This window comes from Erpetoichthys calabaricus, chromosome 5, assembly GCF_900747795.2.
Source record: "Erpetoichthys calabaricus chromosome 5, fErpCal1.3, whole genome shotgun sequence".
Classification (NCBI taxonomy): Eukaryota; Metazoa; Chordata; class Cladistia; order Polypteriformes; family Polypteridae; genus Erpetoichthys; species Erpetoichthys calabaricus.
Window position 1 is genome coordinate 6192984 of NC_041398.2, and position 26932 is coordinate 6219915.

Below are 26932 nucleotides of genomic sequence, written 5' to 3' on the forward strand. Positions count from 1 at the left end.
AGACGCTGAGCCATTAACGCGGTCAAAGTGAGAATAAGCCTGAATTTATACTCACACACTGAAGCTGATTAACAGATGGATCCGCAATCTTGGATTCTGCCTCACGTGTGATGAAGGGTGTGAGGCCGAGCGTCGGTGATGTGGCACTTATTTCTAGGGAGGCAACAATGCAACACGTCCTAACAACACAGTCAAGAAGGGTAAAGCTACAAAATGACACTTACAATTTAGCAATAAAAACAGTTTATTAATTGTCAATTCATTATTAACACCAAATGCTCATGTATTAATAATCTCTAATGTACAAGGCCTCCAAGAACTCAAAGTAAAGAAGCAGAAAAAACATTTAAAGTAAACTAAAATGTCAAGAACGTTCACATTGTAACAGGCCTGGCTCATCTTTGATTAACTCTGCTGGCTATCAGATGAAACGCAGAAAGCAAGCTGATGAAATGTCGGCTAACAGGAGCGCCGCAGAACAATCCCACCACTCAGGTGAGTCCTTCTGAATGAAGACAGACCAGGGAGAGCAGCTGGCTTTGTTCACGTCTTACAAGTCTGTCCTTCTCAGAGTGCCATCCACTTTGTGCTCCAGTCCCAAACTCCAAATGTGCTACGGGGTGCAGTGGGGTTGCCGATCTGGAAGTGGCACTCTATACAGGGCTGATGAATGGTGCCATAAAAATCAACAAAAGTGATTGATCACAAATGTCACATTACATGTTTGTGTGATCTTTGTGATGACATTACAGTTTCAGAACATGCTAACTGATAAATAACAGACTTATTCAGTGCATGGTCACAGATCTGAAATCAAAATCACATGAACTTTGAAGTCTGCATGTCACGGCTGTCCTCAACAGTCCACTCAGGAGTGACTGACAGTTCTTTCTATCAATCAGCTTTCTTCATTTGTTTTCAGTTGGTACCTGCCTTTTCTGTGCTGTCCTTTCTGATTTTGTCCTCGTCACCTCTGACACTGAGCGTATTTCATCGATGTCACCTTTTAATTTTGTGGTTTCCACTTTTTATATTTTTCTGACTTCTTGCATTTCATGGCCAATGTACCCTTTTTAGATAAGTCCTTGTAAGAGTCAAGCTATACTCACACATCTGAGAACATCAATGAAATGAAATGTAAAAAGAGTGTGGCCAGAAAATGAAACATAAACTTACAAAATTCAGAAAGTGCAAGCAGAGTGAACCAATGCCAAATAGACACTCTCTCAGAGCAGAGCTTTCTAATCGTCCATCCTGCTGTTGGAGTTTATTGAGCTCCTGTGGCCTCCAGCTTGTAGTCTCGATGTGAAGAAACATTGTCTTGGGTATCGATATGAAGAAGGTGCTGAACTCAAACTGAAACCTGAACCAACACATTCAGAGTATAGAGCGTCCTTCACACACCACCCCAGGATATACTGACTTGTAGCAAAGTGACATCCGTTATATTTTTAGGTTAATTTATCAAATGAACAGCTGGGTCAGCAGAGATCTCTGTGTGTTTCTGCTTTGTCTTCCCTTTTTCTCTTATATGTCAGAAAATAAAATCAGTTCATTTTATTTCATTGTGTTCTGCATTCATTATGGTCTTCCATTTCTTATAAAATTTCTATTATTATTTTAAACTAGGGTGCTCTGCCCCCTGCTTGCTTCGCTCGCCATGTAAAGTTTCGATCAACATTGAGATGATAGAAGTGGGTTAAATACATGGGGACGTATCGCTAATTTTGACCCGAAATATTGTGCGGATGTTATGCGTTTTTCTAAATGCATGTGTTTCTTATTGTACGACCATCCTGTTTCTCCATCTAGGAAAAGCAAAGGAAAGAGTAAAGGGTCGGCATGTGGCGATGTATTTGACAATAATGACGAATCGTGCTTTGCCTTTGGATATACACGAATATCTACTCTGATTTGGATATCTCCATCTTTTGAAATTATTATCGCTGAAAATTTGGCACATGTGGGTTTATTATAAATGCGACTGTGATCTTCTAGATTCATATAGAAATCCAAGACAATTTCTTTGTCTGTGTTTTGCTGATACATTTCGTGTAAAGTGCGATACTTTTGGATTTGTATCCATTATTGGCTGTATAATTTCTATTACGTCGAATCGTTTAACTCTTTCGATTCTATGTTGCATCGGTTCTTAATCATAAATATACACCTGACCAAATTGTGTTTTTCTTTAAATTAAACGTGACGTAGCTTTAATTGTTGCAGGAACACAGAGTCTCATTGCGTACGGTACATTTTTGTGTAAATCAACATTTTGTGCATTGAATGATGCTAACGTGAAAAGATTATCGTAGACGCGTATATTTTGCCTGTAGTGTTTGTGGATTCACTTTCACCAAACAACCAGGCTTTTAATTCTCGCGGAAACGCCTCTTCATTGGGAAGCAGCAGTACTTTTCCCTGATGGCAACATGAATTAGACGATCTAATCTCCGGATTAAAGTTTAAAGCCTTACAATATCTACATACTTCCAACATATCACCTATGTCCATATATTCAATCTCTTTTTGCCATTGTGTTATTTCACCGAGTAATGATTTCCGTTTGTTTGCGCAAATGTGATCTGTATTCTCTTTTTCTTGACACTTTCAAATTTTAGTACTGACATATGTTTGAACTTGCTCTGCGTGTGTATCATGCCAAGGTTTTTTTTTAGCCTTTTCAATTCCACTGCTTTCATAATCTGTAACCTGCTCTGCAGGTGTATGGCGCCAACGTTTTTGAACGTCTTTATTTTTTTATAATAGATAGATAATATTCCTTCTATACATTAATTGATATTCTTCATAACTGTGGTCCCCCATATTAACTCTAGCATGCTGTTGTGACTCCTTTTTCAGGTCTTAAACATTTCTCTTTGGACCCTGAATGTTTCATTTTATTTGTATTTAGATCTTCTTTAATTCCCACTTTTGGACTCACCTTTGACACACAGCTGATGAGTGTGTTTGGTTTGTAAAGACTCTTATTATTTATAAATGATAACCTAAATTATTGTTAAAGTCTTATAAAGCCCCTCTCCATTGGTCTGTCATGTGACGGCTCTCTTTTCAGTCTCCTGTCCTCCTCGACTGTCCCTCCCCAGTATCTGATTGGACAGCATTGGCTGTCAGCTGACGTCACTAAATGACTTCTTCATTATCAGAGTTAAGAACGGCTGTCTGCACTCAGCCCAGGCGTCAGCCATCAGATGACATCCCAGAGACGGTACAAGTTCATTGCAACAGTAAACTAGTGTATTAATAAAGACAGACACAAATGCAGCAATTATCAAACTTCCATCATTTTATGTCTGTAACAAGTTCCAGCAGTAATATGCGCCTTAATATCAAGGTGCAGGAACATCACACATTCAATGCAATTATTTGTAACATTAAATAGACCTTATATTTAGTCTTAAATTCTTACATATACATAACATTTCCTCCCACTCAGCTTGAATGTGTATTAGTATTTTTTTTATTTATAATATCTACAAAACACTTGGCATGGATACAAAACATGAACAAAAAGACAGCTAAAGCATACTATATAAAAGTGCACCATTTATTACGGTCTGCTGAAACATTTTGGACAAATCAGCATTCTGATGTGATGTTGCATTTTTAAAGTAGAATGTGAGCAAAACAAAATACACTGTCCCAGACTGTATTTGACAAAACATGCAGTGCTAGTTGAAGTGAATAATGAACTGGTATGCAGAAGAAGCTACGCCTACCATCAACAAAACTTACATAAACTTTGACTTAACATATTCCCTATAAACAAAACCCATGGTAAACATAATGTAACTAAAACCTTAAATGTATCTATAGAAACATTTATATACAGCGAAACCCAGTTTACCAAAACTAACAGAACTCTTAAGTACTTTGTACATTAATATTGACTACAAGTTCAGCCTTTCAGGATAGCATCTTTCTTGGGTAGGTGGAGCAGACATTTGAGATGAGGTAGAGTCAGTAGATTCTTGAGGCTGAGATTCACCAGCAGCAAGGGACGAATCAGGTGTCAAGAAGGTAAACTCATTTGAGTCCTGAGAAATGATCAGCTCCTTAGCCTTGTCTTGTGACGGGTCTTCCTGAGCTTGTGCATCTAGAAGCTGGTCAATATGTCTGCAACAGACATGTATCATAACTCACCTGCACTGTGTATGTCAATGGACCAGTCTGAGATACAGTCTTACCAGGTTGCCATTTCTGATTTGAGTGTCAGTAGTCTAAAGCAAGCACTTTTTGTCCAACCTCAAATATTCTAAGCTTGCGTTGTTTTACTCCCTTTCACTCTTGCTGATATCAGTCTGTCACAAATCACTCCTGACACTCTTCTCCACCCATTCCACCCTGCCTGCACTCTCGTTTTCACTTCTTTTCCACAATCCCCATTACTCTGTACTGTTGATCCCAAGTATTTAAACTCATCCACCTTCGCCAACTCTACTCCCTGCATCCTCACCATTCCACTGACCTCCCTCTCATTTACACACATGTATTCTGTCTTGTTCCTACTGACCTTCATTTTTCTCCTCTCTACAGCATACTGTATCTCCACCTCTCCAGGGTCTCCTCAACCTGCTCCCTACTATTGCTACAGATCACAATGTCATCAGCAAACATCACAGTCCACGGGGACTCCTGTCTGATATTGTCTGTTAACCTGTCCATCACCATTGCAAATAAGATGTAATCCCATTTCCGTCACTCCTACCGCAGACCTCACCACTGTCACACCTCCCCTGTGCATATCCTGTACAACTCTAACGTACTTCTCTGCCACTCACAACTTACTCATACAATACCACAGCTCCTCTCTTGTCACCCTGTCATATGCTTTCTCCAGGTCCAGAAAGACGCAATGCTACTCCTTCTGGCCTTCTCTAAACTTCTCCATCAACATCCTCAGAGCAAACATCGCATCTGTGGTGCTCTTTCTTGGCATGAAACCATACTGCTGCTCACTAATCATCACCTCACTTCTTAACTGAGCTTCCACTACTCTTTCCCATAACTTCATGAAGTGGCTCATCAATTTTATCCCCCTGTCATTACTACAGTCCTGCACATCCCCTTATTCTTAAATATTGGCACCAGTACACTTTTTCTCCACTCCTCAGGCATCCTCTCACTTTCCAAGATTCCATTAAACAATCCGGCTGAAAACTCCACTACCATCTCTCTTAAACACCTCCATGCTTCCACAGGTATGTCATCTGGATCAACAGCCTTTCCATTTTTCATCCTCTTCATAGCTGTCCTTACTTCCTCCTTGCTAATCCGTTGCACTTCCTGATTCACTATCTCCACATCATCCAACCTCTTCTCTCTCTCGTTCTCTTCATTCATAAGCCTCTCAAAGTACTCTTTCCATCTCCTCAACACATTCTCCTCACTTGTGAGTACGTTTTCATCTTTATCTGTTATCACCCTAACCTGCTGCACATCTTTCCCAGCTCTGCTCCTTTGTAGCCCACCGGTCCTTATCTCCCTCCTTAGTGTTCAACCTCTCATACAACTCATCATATACTTTTTCTTTAGCCTTCGCCACCTCTCTCTTCACCTTGTGCCTTATCACTTTGTACTCTTGTCTACTTTCTACATCTCTCTGACTATCCCACTTCTTCTTTGCCATCCTCTTCCTCTGTATACTCTCCTGTACTTCCCCATTCCACCACCGGGTTTCCTTTTCCTTCTTCCTCTGTCCAGATGTCACGCCACGCACCCTTCTTGCTGTCACCCTTCCTACATCTGCTGTAGTTTCCCAGCTGTCTGGTGACACTTCACCCACCCAGTGCCTGTCTCACCTTCTCCCTAAACTCAACCTTGCAGTCTTCCTTTTTCAACTTCCACCATTTGATCCTTGGCTCTGCCCTCACTCTCTTCCTCTTCTTGATCTCCATCATCCTACAGACCACCATCCTATGCTGCTTAACTACACTTTACCCTGCCACTACTTTGCAGCCTTCAATCTCCTTCAGATTGACTCTTCTGCATAGGATGTCATCTACCTGTGTGCATCTTCCTCCACTCTTGTACGTAACCCTATGTTCCTCCCTCTTCTTAAAATGTGTATTCACCACAGCCATGCCCATCCATTTGGCAAAATCCACTATCCTCTGACCTTCTTCATTCCTCTCCTTGACACCATACCTACCCATCACCTCCTTGTCTCCTCTGTTCCCTTCACCAACATGCCCATTGAAATCCACTCCAATCACCACTTTCTGTCCCTTGTCACTCCAAAAATCTTCTTTCTCATCCATTGCACACCCAACTTGTGGGGCAAATGCACTAACAACATTCATCATCACACCCCCAATTTACAGCTTCATAATCATCACTCTGTCTGACACTGTTTTCACCTCCAGAACACTCTTGACATGCTGTTCCTTCAGAAATACTCCGACTCCATTTCTCCTCCTATCCACACCATGATATAACAATTTGAATCTACTTCCAATCCATCTGGCCTTACTCCCCTTCCATTTATATATATAAATATATCAACCTTCCTTCTCTCCATCATATCGGCTAACTCTCTCCCCTTACCAGTCATACTGCCAACATTCAAAGTTCCTACCCTCAGTTCCACTCTCTTTACTTTCCTCCTCTCATCCTGCCTCCAGACACGTCTTCCCCTCTTCTTCTCCTTCTTCGGCCAACAGTAGCACAATTTCTGCCAGCACCCTGTTGACTAACCGTACTGGTGGCGGTCGCTGTTAACCTGGTGCTCGCTTGTCCGCATATTTATTAGGAAAAGTTTTACACCGGATGTCCATCTTGACATAACCCTCCCCATTTATCCGAGCTTGGGACTGGCATGAAGAAACACACTGGTTTGTGCATCCCCTGTGGCTGGGTTGTCTGTAATTGACTCGTGTTTCTGCTGGTCCCGTTTATGAAAGCGAAACCGCTCGGCAATAACTTTGGGTTCAAATATGCTTACAATACATCCACAATATCTTGAACTGATTTTTCTGCGGGTTTAATCTGTTGTGCAGTCTAGTGGCACTGTTTATACGTTTTTGGACCCATTACACTTAAAAGCATGCCCACCCTCTCATTCCCGATATTGTTTGCGAGGAGGTTCTGCTCAAGTCTCTCAATGTAAGTAGCCCATTTCTCCTCAGTGCTGTCAAAAGCAGCCATTTGTCCTACACATCCATACATTTGTTTCAAATTATTAAGATTTTCTTCACTCACTTCTCTGTTTTATCCGTGTCTCTTCTTGCAGGCCCAGAGTGCGCACTTCATTATGTCACACGGCGTATAGAAAACATGGACAGTTCACTCAATGTAAAGCGGAGAAGCTCAGTTTGTTTTGAACATTCAGCATGCGGCAGGTATTTTTTTTCTTGTCGCCAATTCTGTTGTGTTTTTACACTTAAACCAACAATAAACTAGTATATTAATAAAGACAGACACAAATGTAGCAATTTTCAAAGTTTCATCATTGTATGTGTGTAACAAGTTCTAGCAGTAACGTGCGCATTAATACCAAGGTGAAGGCACATCACACATTCAATGTAATTATTTGTAATTAAACAAACCTTATATTTAGTCTTAAATTCTTACATATACATAACAGTTGGTTTACACCCAAATGATTTATATAAAATAAAAGTCACTTATATTATATTCTGGTTCTTCTTATACCTTTGAGTTGCACCATCAGCTTTGACATTTCAGTTCACATAACAATTGTCCATTCTCTTTGCTTAAAGTACGTCTGCTGATGTCTTAGAAATCTTTCATTACATTTTGTACATCACATCAACCTTTCTTCTGGTACATTCTTTATTTGCTTGACCATCTCAGTATTTTTCCTAAACCAAATCTTATATTTCAGGTTACATTTTTTTGTTCACTTGACCATTATTTGTTTTCCCACATTTATTAACTCTTTATGCTATATCTTTAAGATGAATGCTATGTTACCGTAAAACTATTCTTCCATAGAATTCATATGTGGCTCTGAGGTTACCTTACATCTACGATCTGTTTGCCACTTTCAGTGTTTTCTCCACTATTCTTATGTACTTATTAACTACTTTAACCTGGAGTCCTTTACCTCATTCAGAAGTTCATTATTCATTTTTTATGTTTGAGGAACCAATAGAAACATCATTTGTCGTTTCTGGGACAGGCTTTACTCCAATATGACTTTGTATGTGTCTCTGAAAACATTTTCTGGAAGTGTATCCTTTACCAAATTCAGAACAGGTGTATGGCTTCTATCCAGTATGGACCCTTCTGTGCCACCTAAGTGCGCTTGGACGTGAGAACCGTTTCCCACATTCTGGTCAGTAGTAGGGTTTTTGCTCCAGAGTGAATTCTCATGTGATCTTTAAGAGTAGTGCTGTCTGAGAAAAGCTTGCCACATTCAGAACAGCTTTCTTTCTTACCAGAATGAAATATTTTATGTTTGTGAAGACAAAACTGTTATATGAAAATCGCATTCCATATTCATTACAACTGTAAGGCTTCTCTCCAGTATGACTTCTCCTATGATTATACAGAGAATTAAGGTGTGAGAATTGTTTGCCACATTCCAAGCAATGGTAAGGTTTCTCTCCGGTGTGAAGTCTCATTTGACTCAGTAGGGTGCTTTGTTGTGAGAACTTCTTATCACATTCAGGACAATAATAAGGCTTCTCTGCAGCAGGAGTTCTGATGTGGCACTGAAATGAGTATAAATCTAAGAATTGTTTACCCATTCAGATCAGCAAAAAGATTTTTCTCCAGTGTGGATTTTGGCCTGTCTATAAAGACATTTCTGGCTTGCACAACATTTGCCACATTCAGAACTTACATACTGCATTTTCTCTTCCGTGTGAGTTTGTGTGTGTACTCGAAAACAGCTAATGTTGAAAAACCTTTTTCCACATTGAGAACATCAATATGGCTTCTCTCCAGTATGAATTTCTGTGTGCCTTTGACAACTGAGTTTGTCAGAATATTGTTTGCCACATTCTGGACAACAATAAGGTTTTTCTCCTGTATGGATTCTTCTGTGCCTCTGAAGATGGCTTATATGTGAGAACGACTTACAACATTCTGAACAGCAATGAGGTTTTTCTCCTGTGTGGATTCTTCTGTGCCTCTGAAGATAGCTTTTACATGAAAACGACTTACCACATTCCGGACAACAATGAGGTTTTTCTCCTGTGTGGATTATAAAATGATTCTGAAGATGGCTTCTCCTTGAGAACGACGTACCACATTTTGGACAACAATGAGGTTTTTCTCCAGTGTGTATTCGTCTGTGTCTCTGAAGACAGCTTCTCCTTGAGAATGACTTACCACATTCTGGACAACAATGAGGTTTTTCTCCTGTGTGGATTCTTCTGTGACTCTGAAGATTGCTTCTACTGGAGAATGACATACCACATTCTGGACAACAATGAGGTTTTTCTCCTGTGTGGATTCTTCTGTGCCTCTGAAGATGGCTTCTCGTTGAGAATGACTTACCACATTCTGGACAACAATGAGTATTTTCTCCTGTGTGGATTCTTCTGTGTCTCTGAAGATGGCTTCTCGTTGAGAATGACTTACCACATTCTGGACAACAATGAGTATTTTCTCCTGTGTGGATTCTTCTGTGGTATTCAAGATGGCATCTCATTGAGAATCGTTTGCAACATTCTTTACAGCAATGGGGTTTCTGCTCTCCAGAGTGATTTTTTTTGTGTTTGTTAAAATTCTGGATCTTTGAGAAATGCTTGCCGCATTCATGACAACAATATGTTTTTTTTCCTGTGTGAATCTTCATACCTTTCTCTTTGTATTGAAGAGAGGGCTGACCAAATGAGGGTGGAGAGAAGCTGCCATTGTTCTGCAATTCTGAAATAACACAAACATTTTAACTATCATTATTATTTTTTTCCTGACACCAAGGCAGCTTACAACATTTGAGACAGAAGTGTTTACATTTCTCTTGTTTTTCAATAGGAGAACAGGCAGGTCATGTGACTTGCTCAAGGTCACATGGTGTCAATAGTTGAATTTGATCCTTCAACTTCGGGGTTTGATGTCCAAACTCTAAACCACTACTCGCCTTTTAAAATAAATGAAACAGTACAACTAAAGTAGTGGCACACTGGTTGGAGTTCCTTCCTCACACTGAGGTGCCATTCATGGTCTGGCAACTCCGTGTGTGGTCTTTACATGTTCTGCTGCTGTCTGTTCAATTTCTCCACCTTTCTCTAACCTGTTAATGTCAGGCCTGATCTGATCAATTGCTCACAAATCAAAATCAGCCAATTTTCACATCAAATGGCAAATTAGCTGATCATAACATCTGATTTTGAATAATAAAAAGCATGCAAGACAACATTCCAACACTACCAAAATACAGAAACACATCCCCACCAGTCTAACAGTTTTATTGCCATCCTACAAGAGATAACAAATTTACAGTTTGTAATATTTGTGCAAAAAAGAAGTCAGTCATGTAGGATTCTCTGCTAAAACTTTCAACAATACAAACCTTGTTCAGCATCTGAGAAGTCAACACAAAAGGGACTGGTGTGAAGAATGAGCTTTTCAAAGGCAGAGGCGACCAGCAAGCTTAGTCTAGCTCAGTCGCCTACTCTCACTCGGCCTCCAATAATGGCAGCACTTAGAAAACTCAACCTTATAATACTGACAGCAAGAATGCCAAAGACTTACTGTGACAGCAAAAACAGTGGAATTCATAAGCCTGAACAACCAGCCACGTTCAGTTCTGGAAGATGTCACCTTCTAGATAATTTAGATCCACGATTCCATCTGCCAGTGAGTGTTTGTTGACTGATTTATTTGTATAAATAATTAACCAGGCATTAGCTATTTTGACTAACATCCCTTTGATTAGCCTTTCAGTGAATGTGTAGGTAGATGGGAGGAAAGGGATGCAGAGTTTTACTGATATAAATCGTTATCAAGTGGACGTCGATTAGTTAGAAATTGTAATCAGCCCTCTTATTGGCTTGTTGGGTAGAATGGTATGAGCCTAGTTTTTACACATAAATAAAATAATAATAATACTAATTATGCATAAAAAGCATTGAGTGTGAATAGTCACTATACAGTTATTAATTCTGTAACAGATATTATTATCATAATGAATTTTCTCCCCCTGGAGGTGGGGCTCGATGGTGAGCGCCTGGTGGCTGGGCTTAAACCCATGGGGCTCGGCCGGGCACAGCCCGAACAGGCAACGTGGGTCCCCCTTCCCATGGGCTCACCACCTATGGGAGGGGCCAAGGAGGTCGGGTGCAGTGTGAGTTGGGTGGTGGCCGAAGGTGGGGACCTTGGCGTTCCGATCCTCGGCTACAGAAGCTGGCTCTTGGGACAGCTGGCTCGGGTCCTAACTGTTGTTTGTGCGTATGCACCGAACAGCAGTTTGGAGTACCCACCCTTTTTGGAGTCCCTGGAGGGGGTGCTAGAGGGCATACCTTCTGGGGACTCCCTCGTACTGCTGGGAGACTTCAATGCTCATGTGGGCAATGACAGTGAGACCTGGAAGGGCGTGACTGGGAGGAATGGCCACCCCGATCTGAACCCGAGCGGCGTTTTGTTATTGAACTTCTGTGCTCGTCACGGATTGTCCATAACGAACACCATGTTCAAGGATAGGGGTGTTCATATGTGCACTTGGCACCAGGACACCCTAGGCCTCAGTTCGATGATCGACTTTGTGGGCTGCATCAGGAGTGGGCAGGAGGAGGAGTATAGGGACCTAATCAATGACTTTGTTAAATGGTGCGACTCAAACCACCTACAACTGAACACCAGCAAAACCAAGGAGCTGGTGGTGGATTTTAGGAGGCCCAGACCCCTCATGGACCCCGTGATCATCAAAGGTGACTGTGTGCAGATGGTGCAGACCTATAAATATCTGGGAGTGCAGCTGGATGATAAATTAGACTGGACTGCCAATACTGATGCTCTGTGCAAGAAAGGACAGAGCCGGTTATACTTCCTTAGAAGGCTGGCGTCCTTCAACATCTGCAATAAGATGCTGCAGATGTTCTATCAGACAGTTGTGGCGAGCGCCCTCTTCTATGCGGTGGTGTGCTGGGGAGGCAGCATTAAGAAGAAAGACGCCTCATGCCTGGACAAACTGGTGAGGAAGGCAGGCTCTATTGTTGGCATGGAGCTGGACAGTTTAACATCTGTGGCAGAGCGAAGGGCGCTCAGCAGGCTCCTATCAATTATGGAGAATCCACTGCATCCACTAAATAGGATCATCTCCAGACAGAGGAGCAGCTTCAGCGACAGACTGCTGTCACCGTCCTGCTCCACTGACAGACTGAGGAGATCGTTCCTCCACCACATTATGCGACTCTTCAGTTCCACCCGGGGGTAAACATTAACATTATACAAAGTTATTGTCTGTTATACCTTCATTGTTATCACTCTTTAATTTAATATTGTCTTTATCAGTATGCTGCTGCTGGAGTATGTGAATTTCCCCTTGGGATTAATAAAGTATCTATCTATCTATCTATCTATCTATCTATCTATCTATCTATCTATCTATCTATCTATCTATCTATCTATCTATCTATCTATCTATCTATCTATCTATCTATCTATCTATCTATCTATCTATCTATCTATCTATCTATCTATCTATCTATCTATCTATCTATCTATCTATCTATCAGTTCCTTTTGTCCTGTAGGACTCTGGAGGCAGATGATCGGTACCGGCAGGCCAAGCAGAATGCGGCTTCGGTGGTTGCTGAGGTAAAAACTCGGGAGTGGGAGGAGTTTGGGGAGGCCATGGAGAATGACTTCCGGACGGCTTAGAGGAGATTCTGGTCCACCATCCGGCGTCTCAGGAGGGGGAAGCAGTGCAGTGTCAACACTGTATATGGTGGGGATGGTGTGCTGCTGACCTCGACTCGGGACGTTGTGGGTCAGTGGGGGGAGTAGTTCGAAGACCTTCTCAATCCCACTAACATGCCTTCCAATGAGGAAGCAGAGCCTGGGGACTCAGAGGTGGGGTCCCCCATCTCTGGGACTGATGTCACCAAGGTGGTCAAAAAACTCCTTGGTGGCAGGGCCCCGGGGGTGGATGAGATACGCCCGTAGTTCCTCAAGGCTCTGGATGTTGTAGGACTGTCTTGGTTGACACGCCTCTGCAACATCGCATGGACATCAGGTACAGTGCCTCTGAATTGGCAGACCGGGGTGGTGGTCCCCCTCTTTAAGAAGGGGGACTGGAGGGTGTGTTCCAACTACAAAGGGATCACACTCCTCAGCCTCCCTGGAAAAGTCTATTCGGGGGTTGTGGAGAGGAGGATCCGTCGGATAGTCGAACCTCAGATTCAGGAGGAACAGTGTGGGTTCTCCAGGAAGAGCTAGAAGAAGTCGCCGGGGAGAGGGAAGTCTGAGCATCTCTGCTCAAGCTACTGCCCCCGCGACCCGAGTCTCGGATAAGCGGAAGAGGATGGAAGGATGGATGAATTTTCTCCCAAAATTAAACAATGGCACAAGGACACATATTTCACAGATGATTGAAAATCTCAAACACATAAACTGCTTAGTGCCGGTGTCTCGACCACACAGACGCACTCGGAGCGACAGACGACAGCCGAGAGATCCAAAGAAACTCCCCACCAACAGAACTGCAGAATGCATGAAGAAATTGTCAATGAAGATAAAAATGATATTTGAGTCCGCAGCATCAGAGGTGAATCTTTATCTCTGTGAACCTCATACCACAAGAGATGCTGGGCCACTGGCTTTCTGGAGGACCAATAAAAGTCGTCGTCCTACCTGTGCTCTCCTTATACGAGTGGGGACAGCGAGGGGCTGTTCAGTACGGCAGCACACATCATGGATGACAGGAGGACCAGACTGTCCTCAGAACATGCAGAGATGCTTATATTCTTAAATAAGAACCTGACGCGTTCACGAAGACTGTCTCGTTTTCTTCTTGTCGTAGTCGACGGCTACAAAAATCGAATTGAACATTTTATTTTATTGGAAATGTGGAGTATGATAAAGACAGGCCTTTTCTTTTGCTCAGCTTGTTTTTGTTCCATTATGTGTGCATTATGGGTAAATGTTCTTTCTGTATGCTGTAAGCAGTAGCACTTTATTATTTAATAAGTGAAGTTTATGCATGGCTAAAAATACATTTATTATTATGAAGAAAAAAAAGGGTATTATTATTGATATCAGCAGATCCTAATGTAATGGGTGATCAATATTAGCTCTAAAGACTCTGATCACAGCCTTTCTGCACAATAATGTGTCTCAATTTGTGTTTTCTCTTCTTAATTGTAATGTATGTGATGATATTTACATCCTCTAGAACCTAATCTGGACTAAAAATAAACATACAAATATATCCGCTTGTGTTAGGGGGGCACAGTGTTTAGCACAGCTGCTTTACTGTTCAGGTGTCCGGGGGTCAACTCCTGCCCACACTTGTTCTACATAGGGCTCTGAATGGTGTTTCTGATTATTCTGGTTCTTCCCCTCATCCCCAAAAACATGCAGGTGAAGTGGAGTGGTGACTCTAAATTGACCCGATGTGACTGTGGGAGACGGAAGGGCCCAAGATCATCTCCAAGTGAAGATTTCACACCACTGCCAACTTGTCCAGGCTCAGAGCAGAACACAAGATGCTGAAAGAGGACCCTGAGACCCCCTGAATGTCATCATGGCTCGTACAGGTAGCTCTTGTCACTGTTAACGTCAAAGTGCATGACATAACCATTAGAAAGATGAGGCACATATTAGGTGGGCACTGGCTTGAGCAAATTCACTCTTATTTAGTGCACAGGGGTGAGGATTTGATTCATACTCTATTTCTTTCTTTTTGTGGACATTTCTACCTTAAATGCCACACAATTTAAGAAAAATACATGTCTTTAACAAAATATGACTCTTGATATTCTCATTGAACATAATGTGCTGTTGGCCTAACATACGTCACAGCTTCAGTCAAAGCTTCATGATGTTCAAGTCATGCGCTGAACAGTTTAGATTTTTCCTTATTCACCAAAGTTTTTCTAATTTATCATTTATTAGGTAACCTATTGTTTGTTATCCTGCACCCGAGCAGGTGGTCTTTATCCAAGTTCAATTAACCGTGTTTTCCTGCTTTGCAGTAAGGAGACTGTGGAAGATTGTGGGTTCGCTTCCTGGCTCCTCCCTGTGTGGATAGCGCTTTGAGTACTGAGAAAAGAGCTATATAAATGTAATGAATTATTATTATTATTACTCACTTATTCCAACACTCCCAGGTGACTCTTCTCCTTCTCTCCCATTTCCCTTGGTGATTTTCTCTTCAGATTCCAATAATTCTGATTTCAGCTCTGCCGAATTCTCCTGTGTAGCCAGTCGTCCCGTATTAGTGGACCAGGGCTGTAAACTGGATGGAGATTCTTCACAGGCATCTTGCTTGAAAAAATCCTCAGTTTCATGCTTTTGAAGTCCAAGACCAATGGAGAAATCATTCAAATCCTCAGGTTTAATGGCAGCAGTCACCTCCTTGCACTCCTCCTCCTCTTTAAAAACTGAAATTCTTTCTTCGTGATCCTCCAGCTTCACACACACATCCTCTGGTGTGAGCCGCTCACAGTCCTCTACTTTAATGTCCACCGTTTTTTCATCCACACCATCTTCTTTGGCAGAGGCCATGTTCTGTGGGAAACTCTTCTCTCTCTTTAAGTGTCTGCCCTTCTCTTCTCAGATTCACTTCTCACATGGACAGCCCTGACTTGTAGGTCATTAGACACCTCAGTGTATGGCCAAGTGAAATGGGAAAGCCCTGTGAAAATAAAAGTGGGAAAATTAACTTCAAAAAGTCAGTAAAAATAATGAGCACACTTCAGGGTCACAGTGCCCTCCATGAGGTTTGGGTCAAAGACACATTTTTCTTGATTTCCTCCTCTGCCTCACAGTTTAAAATTACAAATCAAACAATTCAGATGTGATCAAAGTGCACTGCAGACCTTCACTAAAGGGGATTTGCATACATTTCAGTGCCACCATGTAGATATGACAACACTTTATCTACACGGCACCGTCATGTTTGGACACAGCAATGGCAGGTCTAGTGAAGCCGTCATATTTAGGGCTTTGTTGCATATCCTCGCTGGACCTAAGCTTAACATTCATATTAGAGGATGGCTGCTAATTATAGAATCCTGCCTGCATTTGACAAGAGAAATATGAGAGCTGGAAAAATGAAGATTTAATATGGACACGGGTTACTGAACATAGAAATAAAAAACATGCACTTGGGGTTGGACTGTCGCTTACAGGGACAGCATTGAGATGTCAATTTGAGCAGAAGACCTGAACAAAGATGAAGGTGCGACTATTCTGATAGAAAGGCTTGATGTTGTGTTTGTATAGGAGATAAAGATCATATCTATGAGGATATTCAGATTATGACAGAGTTAAAAGGGGGAGTGCAGTTCCTATGGTGGATTATATCATCGATTTGGAGCAGAGATGCTCGGGTAATTCCACATCAAATCATCACACTTTTGGACGTCATCATCATAGATTTTAACAAAAACAAATTTCCTGGAGATGTTCATGACATTATAAGGTAGCATTAGTGAAAAATTGGCCAATTTTAAAACATAGGGTTTTTTGCTATATAAATTTTAACATTATAATCACTCACTGCAGTGGACTGGTGCCCTGCCCGGGGTTTGTTTCCTGCCTTGCGCCCCGTGTTGGCTGGGATTGGCTCCAGCAGACCCCTGTGACCCTGTAGTTAGGATATAGTGGGTTGGATAAAGGATTCATGAATAATCACTCATGTTACATAAAGAGAGCAGATGTTGGGAGCAGGCGCCGATTACAGTGAGCTGTCACACCCACCACATGGCGAGCCCCCCAGATTGAGACCCGAGTGCAGCCATGCAGCAGGTGACACCTCAGCACCACATTGAACAGTTGGAGGTTTATTATGGTGGCTGGAGTGCCAGTCCTGCCACCAACACCCAAGTTTTCACTGCAAGTTGGAGGACCTGCTTGCTGATTAACATCACACCCAGGATGGATGTTCAGTAAAACGTCCTTAAAAAGGGTAGGGACACTTTTAGGTTTGTCATGAAAGCCGTGATCACTTCGACTGTGAGATTGGAGTTTATATGTCTCAATGGAGCAATAAGTACACAGCAAGAAATCTACACAGAGAATCTTCAGACCACTGCCAGAGAACATTCTAGAGTCACGAAAAGAGATGATCCCCTCAGTGCACCTGAACTGGGACAACTCAAGTCAAAAACAGGGCCGACTCTCTGGGTTGGCAGCCAAAGCACACCTGATGTAACGTTTGATGTCTTCATCTCAGCATCCAGCACAAAACCTGCTAATGTGCCTACAAACCATTAAACCAAGCAGGTCACTCAAAATGTATAAACCGAGAACAGACTTTCTTCAAGAAAACAATTCTTAATAGGAAGTAACGTCAATTGGGATGTAAAGAATTGGTTCACTTTAAAGTACCTGCCATCTGGATTAACGCTTCTTCACATATTCCTCATAACTGCATTGCTTCTCAAACACGCTTTACTTAAAGTAAATACATTTTGAAAGGCTCTTCTACTTCAAAGTTATGTGGCTGCTTAATCTACTCTCATTTTAAAATAACTTCTTCACATAAAATTGGCATAATTTAAAGAAACAATGCCATTTTAAACAATGAGGACAGACAGTTGAGCTCCAGCCCATAATAATCGAGTCACAGCTCTGCTGAGCTCTGCAGCTTTCATATTTTGTATTTTGATGTCTTCATATGGTCCGACACAAACAGCCTGATTGGCTTTAGTCCTGTTCTTCATTTAACACGGCCATCTCTAGTAAGCAAAAGTATAAAAGTGTACAGAAATACTGAAAGTAGTTGTAAAGGATAGAAGACGTTAAATAAACAATCTTCTTCTTCTTTCGGCTGCTCCTGTTAGGGGTCGCCACAGTGGAGCATCTTCTTCCATATCTTTCTGTCCTCTGCATCTTGCTCTGTTACACCCATCACCTGCATGTCCTCTTTCACCACATCCATAAACCTTCTCTTAGGCCTTCCTCTTTTCCTCTTCCCTGGCAGCTCCATCCTTGGCATCCTTCTCCCAATATACTCAGCATCTCTCCTCTGCACATGTCCAAGCCAACACAATCTCGCCTCTCTGACTTTGTCTCCAAACTGTCCAACTTGAGTTGACCCTCTAATGTCCTAATTTCTAATCCTATCCATCCTCGTCACACCCAATGCAAATCTTAGCATCTTTAACTCTGCTACCTGTATCTCTGTCTTCTGCTTTCTGGTCAGTGCCACCATCTCCAATCCATATAACATAGTTGGTCTCACTACCGTCCTGTAGACCTTCCCTTTCACTCTTGCTGATATCCATCTGTCACAAATCACTCCTGACACTCTTCTCCACCCATTCCACCCTGCCTGCACTCTTTTTCACCTCTCTTCCACAATCCCCATTACTCTGTACTGGTGATCCCAAGTATTTAAACTCATCCACCTTCACCAACTCTACTCCCTGCATCCTCACCATTCCACTGACCTCCCTCTCATTTACACACATGTATTCTGTCTCGTTCCTACTGACCTTCATTCCTCTCCTCTCTAGAGCATATCTCCACCTCTCCAGTATCTCCTCAATCTGCTCCCTACTATCACTACAGATCACAATATCTCACTTTCCAAGATTCCATTAAACAATCTGGTTGAAAACTCCACTGCCATCTCTTCTAAACACCTCCATGCTTCCATAGGTATGTCATCTGGACCAATGGACTTTCCATTATTCATCCTCTTCATAGCTGTCCTTACTTCCTGCTTGCTAATCCGTTGCACTTCCTGATTCACTATCTCCACATTATCCAACCTCTTCTCTCTCATTCTCTTAATTCATCAGCCTCACAAAGTACTCTTTCCATTTTCTCAACACACTCTCCTTGCTTGTGAGTACATTTCCATCTTTATCACCCTAACCTGCTGGTCATCTTTCCCAGCGCGGTCCTTCTGTGTAGCCTACCGGTCCTTATCTCCCTCCTTAGTGTCCAACCTCTCAAACAACTCATCATACGCCTTTTCTTTAACCTTTGCCACCTCTCTCTCCACCTTGTGCCTTATCTCCTTGTACTGTTTTCTACTTTCTTCATCTCTCTGACTATCCAACTTCTTCTTTGCCATCCTCTTCCTCTGTATACTCTCCTGTATTTCCTCATGCCACCACCAGGTATCCTTTTCCTCCTTCCTCTTTCCAGATGTCACGCCAAGCACCCTTCTTGCTGTCACCCTTACTACATCTGCTGTAGTTTCCCAGCTGTCTGGTGACTCTTCACTACCACACAGTGCCTGTCTCAACTCCTCCCTAAGCTCAACCTTGCAGTCTTCCTTTATCAACTTCCACCATTTGGTCCTTGGCTCTGCTCTCAGTCTCTTCCTCTTCTTGATCTCCAGCGTCATCCTACAGACCACTGTCCTATGCTGCTTAACTACATTTTCCCCTGCCACCACTTTGCAGTCTTCAGTTTCCTTCATATCAACTCTTCTGCATAGGATGTAATCTACTTGTGTGCATCTTCTTCCACTCTTGTACGTAACCCTATGTTCTTCCCTCTTCTTAAAATACATATTCACCACAGCCATGTCCATCCTTTTGGCAAAACCCACTATCCTCTGACTTTCTTCATTAAATAAAACAATACCGTTTCAAATATCACAAACATGTACTCGTAATGCCATGCCAGCTGTAGATTTTACTGTATTCCTCCAGCAGCACTAGCTTGTGTAATGTTTGTATTTTTTTATTTCCCATTAAACGAATCAAAGTCTCCCTGTTGCAGTGAAACCGCACGAGCATCTTTCCTGAGAAGAAAATACCAAAAAATGAAATCATCTATATATATATAAATATATATATATATATATATATATATATATATATATATATATATATATATATCTGCGGTGGGTTGGCACCCTGCCTGGGATTGGTTTCTTCCTTGTGCCCTGTGTTGGCTGGGATTGGCTCCAGCAGACCCCCCGTGACCCTGTGTTCGGATTCAGCGGGTTGGAAAATGGATGGATGGATGGATATATATATATATATATATATAAATTGACCAAGTCGCCCAACCATGGGAAGCACGACCATGGGGTACACACGATGGAGCCCCGTCCGTCAACTCTAACCCTCCTCCCGTGCCCACCCTCACTCTCGAGGCATGCGCACTGCCTGCTCATGTGCCCACCCCCAACACCTCATCAAACACACCCTCAGTCGCTTTTGTCTCTGCTACAGTCCACATGCACTTCTGAGCCACGTTGACTTTTCATTGTTCTTTTCGGTTCGGGCTGCTTTGCTAACAGGTCTCTCTCATTGCTGCTGTCTTTGTTTGTCCCCGCAAGCTTCTGTTCTCCCTGTTGTTTCTGTGCCCCTTCTTTTTTTCCTTTATTTCGTAACAAGGCCACCACTTCACATGTATTTCATGGAAACAACACTTCTTTCAATGTTATACAAATTCCTGCATCAGGTAACTGTTTGTTTCTATCAGTCGCATATTTCTGGAAAAATGGTACAATCGTCATGGTTCTCAGAAACCTCATGCCAGCAAGAGGTCTCTGTAATAGCACTAGACCAGGGGTCGGCAACCCGCGGCTCTGGAGCAACATGCGGCTCTTCAGCCTCCTTGTAGTGGCTCCCTTTGGCCTTGACAAAAAAATAAAAACCATGAAAATGAATGATGGCAATTTCTTAATTTAACTTGTATTTTTATATATATATATATATATATATATATATATATATATATATATATATATATATATATATATATATATATATATGTTTATTTACTACTACTACTACTGTTATACATTTTAACATCTAATTTAGAGAGTTTAATTCTGCGTGGACAGAAGCATTTGCCTTCACTGCCAACGATGCTGGCTTACCGGTGTGCGTAATATGTGGCGATAAATTATCGAACAACAAAAAATGTAACGTTGAAAGACATTTTCAAAACAAGCTCTCAGCATTCACTGAAAATAAGCGAAAAGATAAACGAAAGAGAGCAATTTCGGAACTGCAACGGAAAGCTGAACAGAGCAAACATACTTTCAAAAAGTGGATCACTTCTACACAGTCAACTACAGCCGCTAGTTTTGTGGCAGCTCAAGAGATCGTAAGGAGGGGTAAGCCGTTCACAGACGGAGAATACATGAAAGAATCATTCATAAAAATATCAGAGCATCTATTCTCCGACTTTAAAAACAAACGGGAAATTGCTCAGAAAATGCAAGCTGCATTTAGAGAAAGATTCAGTGAGTTCAGAAAGGAAAAAAACACACTCTCTCCTTCCCTGTCACACCCCTGGACGTCGACCCATCCCTGCTGAACACATCCGCATTCACAGGAGTGAGTAAGTAAGCCCGATCTAGAAATGTAACTGGACGACATAGCAGATAAAGATTAATGGGTGTCCAAGTTCAAATGCCTGACAGCGGATCTTGAAGAAGTCACCCGTCAGAAGGCTACTCTCGCTAAAGAGCACAAATGGAGTGATATTTAAAACCTCCCCAAACCCGACAAATTTGTTTTCGACACATGGAGTGCCATTCCCGAAACGTATATGAACATGAAAAAATATGCATTTGGAGTCCTGTCCATCTTTGGCTCAACATACTTAAGTGAGCAAGTTTTCTCAAGCATGAACTTCATAAAGTCCAAATATCGCTCCCGCCTCACACATGAGAGCCTGCAGTCCTGTGTGAAGGTCAAAGTCACATTGTACAGCCCTGACATAGAGATGATCAGCAGCGAACTTCAGAAACAGAAGTCACTTTAAACAGGTGACAACAATAGCATTTAATAAGCTATTATTTTTCAGAAAAACAAAACACATTCATTTCGGACCCGGAGCTGATGTAGGTTTTTTTGTATGTTCAGGTGCTTCAGTTGATTCAGCACACTGAAATGGAATTTTATGTTTACTTTTTTAAAGCTGCTAAGCTACAGCTAAATGTTTTATTTATATTAAAGTGGGCTAGTTTTTATTTTAATTTTACACAGGTATAGGAAGGACCCAAATAGGCCTGCATAGTTCAGTTTAATTTATTTCAAAGTAGGCCTACACATGCACACTGCACTTCTGTTTGTTGTATTCCGTGGTTGTAACATGTAAAATCTAAAAAAAGATTAAAACTTTTAAAAGTTTATCAGCTGTGTTATGTTTTGCGGCTCCAGACTATTTTTCTTTGGAGGAAGAGGGGGCAAAATGGCTTTTTTCATAGTGAAGGTTGCAGACCCCTGATGACTGTTACCAGCATTCACCGCAATGTACTGGAGTGTAAAACTATCGCAGCTGCTACCTCACAAACTGTCCTTATTCCCCAGATTTCCCTGACCCCATCATATTCAAATTTGCCTTTTACTTACTTTTTACACACAGACAATTTCCTGTTAGATTACCCTTTGCAATAACATTAGTTGTCAGATATAATCATCAACATTAAATGAAATAAACATTTGAAATACATCAGTCTGTGTGTAATGAATGAATCTAATATATAAGTTTCACTTTTTGAATGGAATTACTGAAATAAATCAACTTTGTCATGATATTCTAATTTTATGACCAGCACCTGTAGTATACAGTCATCTTTATGTCATGCTGTTACTTTAGCAATGATGGTAGTGCTGTGCTGAGTAGGTAACGGTGGATGTCAAGCTGTGTCCAATGTTGTTAGAAATGTCAAATGATCAAAAACAAGTCAACTTTTCGACTCATAACAAGGGTCATATTTTAGACTTAGTTTGCTGCTCTGGTATCACAACTCACAATCTTATTCCTATTGATTTACTCATCTCAGATCAAAATTTACAAACATTCTAAGCAGCCAGTCCATTTGTAGTGCTTACTACAATAGTGAGAATAATGTAAATAGTAAGGTGGAAAAATGTTAATATTAAGGTGAGAGCTGCTGCTGACATAGTCACACCTGAAAAGATAGTTAAAAAATCTTCTAGTACTGTTATACCGTGGAAGACCCAAAGAGTGTCTGATCTTAAGAGAACATGCCGGAGAGCTCAGCATCAATGGAGAAAAACTAAACTGACTGTCCATTATGAAATATTGAAGGTTAAAATAACAGAATGTAACAACATGGTCCGTCTTGAGAGGCGCTGCTATTTCTCTAGAATTATAAATAATGCTAGTAATCCCAGAGTCTTATTCTCTACAATTGATCGTCTTCTAAATCTAGGGCACTCAATAGAATGCCTCAAAAATACTTCCAGTGAAACTTGTGAGGCTTTTGCTGTATTTTTTAATCAAAAAATTAAGGATATTAGAAATAATATAGTACATCTCCCCAACACTGCACATCCTCTTAAGCCCCAGTACTCCATTATTAACAAATTAAATTCTTTCACCAGGATAGATTTACCTGATTTATATAAAATAATTTCTCAAATGAAACCCTCCACCTGCGTCCTTGACCCAATATCAACAAGTTTTTTCAAAGAAGTATCGGGTGTGCTAATTGATAATGTTCTTGACATAGTAAACTTGGCCACAGCTGTAGATTTTACTGTATCCCTCCAGCAGCACTAGCTTGTGTAATGTTTGTATTTTTATTTCCCATTAAACAAATCAAAGTCTCCCTGTTACAGTGAAACAGCACGAGCATCTTTCCTGATATAATTTAAAAGAAAATACAAAAAAAAAATCTTTTCTAGTATGTCTCAGTATGAGACAAACTGCTGGAAATGAAACCTGAACGCGCCCTGTAGAGTTACATCGCTCGACGCCACTTTAACTAAGTTTGCCGATGACAGCTTTAGAAGAAAAAGGTAAAAACACAAAGAACACGCAGAGCTCGAGAAAAATCAGAAATGAAAGACGGGGCCGTGCGGGAGCGAGCGGCTGAACAAGCGCGTGCCCGACGGACAGCACAAGTTCGGAGCATGCGCGAAATTCAAAGGAAAAACGGCGCGGAAAAGTGCACGCGCGCGAGGAGTGCTGAAGCAATCCCGAGTTAACGCGCCTCCGCCAAGTCAGATGTAGCGTTACATTTCACGGGACACCGACCGGAAAATAAAGTAACGTAGCACTAGCAAAAAAGTGCGCGAACCCCGCCGTTCACAATAAACTCGTGAAGGTGCGATTTGCTGTGTCGCCTCCACGTAGCACTCAATCCTCAACACTTAAAAGCCAACACGCGGCGTCAGGCACCTCCTCAAACTTAAAGCCGCTCAGCATGTCGCGATCTTCCTCACTGAGGGTATTCCCATCCGCACGCGATCCCCACGTTCGACTTTGTCTCACCTTCCGCACCTTTGTTTGGTCTTCTGGCCGTCAAGAAGTCTGAGCACGAGGGTCTCATAAGAGCAAACAGAGAGGAACTGCAGCACACGGTAGATACAGTAGCTACTACGTCATTCACGGAACGCCCACAACACCATGACACGCCCACTGCAAAGATGAACTGCTCGCTTATTGTAAGGCAGCATCACTGAAACGACGGCCGCGGTAAGAATGACAGCAATTGATGTTACGTGGGACAAGCAGAAATGTCTTTTAGTCTCAGACTTAAACTATCGAAGCATTTTAAATTAACATAACTAATTTCTAAGCACCTTGCCAACAACGTTACTGTTTCCATGGGAAGCCAAATTAACATTTAGAGATATCTTAAATATATTTTATGAAATTATAGATATCTAAAATACATCTACTTTAAGATATCTAAAAATAATTTTATATTATCTCAAACAATCCAGCGTCCCGACGTTGTCATTACAACAACATATGTGCATGGCAGTCCTCATTTAACATTTTTACTGCTCAGTGATTCCCAGATCTGTAGCTGATTTGTATTATTGATTTCCAAAAAGCAATGTGAGTAAAAGCGAGCTCTGTATAACTAATCACAACTGTCTTTAAAACAGAATCAGTGCAATCGACAGCGTCTTCTGCAATTTAGGGAAAGCCTCGGGATTTCTGCGTTAATGAGACAAAAGTGTTGAAAAGAAACTTTGCGAATTCATCCAGAGGTGGACATAAAGATCACTCAAGTACTGAGAAGAAGGAGCAGCTGGATAAGCACATCTGGAGCCAAACTTTCTAAAAACCACCTGACTTTGTCAGCAACATCCTTTCCTTGTGAATGCTTCTTATCAAACGTTGCAGTGGAGGGTAAATAAGTAATCTTCCGAACTGCACAACAGATAAATCATTGATGGAAATAGAATTCTTGACAGACTAAGCTTTTGTCGTTTCTGTTTTCCTAAACCATCTTCAGTCCCACAATCCCCTGCAGTCACTGACACGTTTAACGTTCTCTGCTCCTCACCTGTCGTGTTACCCAAAGCATCAACACGGAGTTTCATTCAAGGCTTTACCGTCCGTCCTGTAATACATATAAAATAAGACACACATTTCTTCTACATACATGTTTAATAATAATAATAATAATAATAATAATAATAATAATGATAGTAAACTGGCAGGAATGAGAAAAAGCTCAAGATGGTAATATTTATGAGAGGAGCCGTCATGGCATCAGGGTGAGGAGATGCCTTGTCTCCCGTTACGTGAGCTCGTCTGCCGCCCCTCACTTACATTGGCACGTGTTACACTGTGGGGCAAATGCAATGGAGAATACCGACAATGTACACCTTCAGAAGTGCAATAAATCGACTGTACACTGAAGCATTCCATTGCCAAACGTAAAAATACAAATGAGAACATCTCAGATGAACGAAGAGTTTTGTTAATCATGAACAATGCAACATAACTATTATATGTGTTGTTACTCTTTTATTTATTCCCACCAAACTTTACATATCTACATGGGAAATGCATATGGGTAATATGTTTATAATAATTCTGATTAAAATACACTGTCAAATATATTAATGAACAAACTGAGACACATTGGCCTTTTATCACTAAGCGTGTGCGCTGTCATTTAGGACACAATGCATTGTTAACGTCACGCACTCTCTACTGACGCGATGTCACGAAAACAAAGAAACAGCGCAGTCCATGAAACTCACAGCCTCCTTGATTTCTGACCTTATGATTAGCTGTCAATATCATATAAATAAAGTCATTTTAAGAAGATGACAAGTCTGCTATAGTCAGTTCAATAAAAGCTCCCTTTAAAATGTTGCATATACAGAATATAAAACAGAATCTCAATGAAGCGGGACTCGTGAGTAGTAACGAATAATATGTGACACTGAGGAATTATAATTCATAATAACGGGAACAAGTAAAAATTACGACTTCCTAAAACGGATACTGTAAACGTAGACATTTCAATAACTAATTTAGGAGGCTTGTGTGTTCATTTCAATATCGAATTAAGAGCTAAGTAAGCAACCTATTGTACTAAACCAGGGGTCTCTAAAGTGCGGCCGCGGAAGAATTGGCACACTCCCCTAATTATATTGTATATGTAAAGAGTTTCACTGTAAAACGTAATAAGCTTCATATTTGAGTGTTTGGAGACCCTGGTATTGTATTGAATTTGTATTGACATAACATAAACTACTGTCCAGTATGCCTAAATGTGTCTTTTCGTTTCTGATCGCTATACGGCACTTCCATCTTGGGACAATTCGCTATAAACAGTTTCAGCCAATCAGCGCCTTCCAAACACGCAGCTGGACCACGTGAGCCTTCACTGTCGGCGGCGCGGCCTCTTCGTTTCATTGTCTTATATTGAGTTGTTAGACTATTTACTGTTAAGTGCTGTTTGAGCTGCCGTTTAGTACAGGGGTCTCCAAACTTTTCGCCACGAAGGCCACATTGGGTACTTTAGCACTTTTCAGCGGACTAACATAAAAGATAAATAACTAAATATATGATTTTTTATTGAAAGCAGAAATGTTTATAAACTACTCACTTTGCTCGTTGTCGGTCCA

General features: G+C 41.3%; 5 protein-coding genes across 16 annotated transcripts in view; 2 read left to right on the forward strand and 3 right to left on the reverse strand.

Moving 5' to 3' along the window:
- Positions 1–26932, forward strand: part of LOC114652512 (tripartite motif-containing protein 16-like) — a 979029-nt gene that overhangs the window by 681889 nt on the left and 270208 nt on the right. The gene's annotated exons all lie outside the window — the stretch shown is intronic.
- LOC114641503 (tripartite motif-containing protein 16-like) overlaps positions 1–26932 on the reverse strand; it is a 1283323-nt gene that overhangs the window by 525259 nt on the left and 731132 nt on the right. The gene's annotated exons all lie outside the window — the stretch shown is intronic.
- Positions 1–26932, reverse strand: part of LOC114652539 (tripartite motif-containing protein 16-like) — an 837738-nt gene that overhangs the window by 199396 nt on the left and 611410 nt on the right. The gene's annotated exons all lie outside the window — the stretch shown is intronic.
- LOC114652524 (tripartite motif-containing protein 16-like) overlaps positions 1–26932 on the forward strand; it is a 538688-nt gene that overhangs the window by 65459 nt on the left and 446297 nt on the right. The gene's annotated exons all lie outside the window — the stretch shown is intronic.
- LOC127525838 (zinc finger protein 501-like) lies at positions 3288–24489 on the reverse strand. 2 transcript variants are annotated; one of them, XR_007934995.1, is made up of 4 exons: positions 24327–24489; positions 15248–15792; positions 7569–9861; positions 3288–3405 (listed from the first exon to the last, which is right to left on the reverse strand). XR_007934995.1 is itself a non-coding variant. In XM_051927966.1 (3 exons), the coding sequence occupies exons 2-3, from the start codon at positions 15660–15662 to the stop codon at positions 8915–8917; spliced, it is 1362 nt and encodes a 453-aa protein (XP_051783926.1). In that variant the 5' UTR covers positions 15663–15792; positions 24327–24489; the 3' UTR covers positions 7453–8914. The 2 variants fall into 2 exon arrangements, 1 of the variants encoding a protein (XP_051783926.1); XM_051927966.1 differs by lacking the exon at positions 3288–3405 and having other exon boundaries at positions 7453–9861.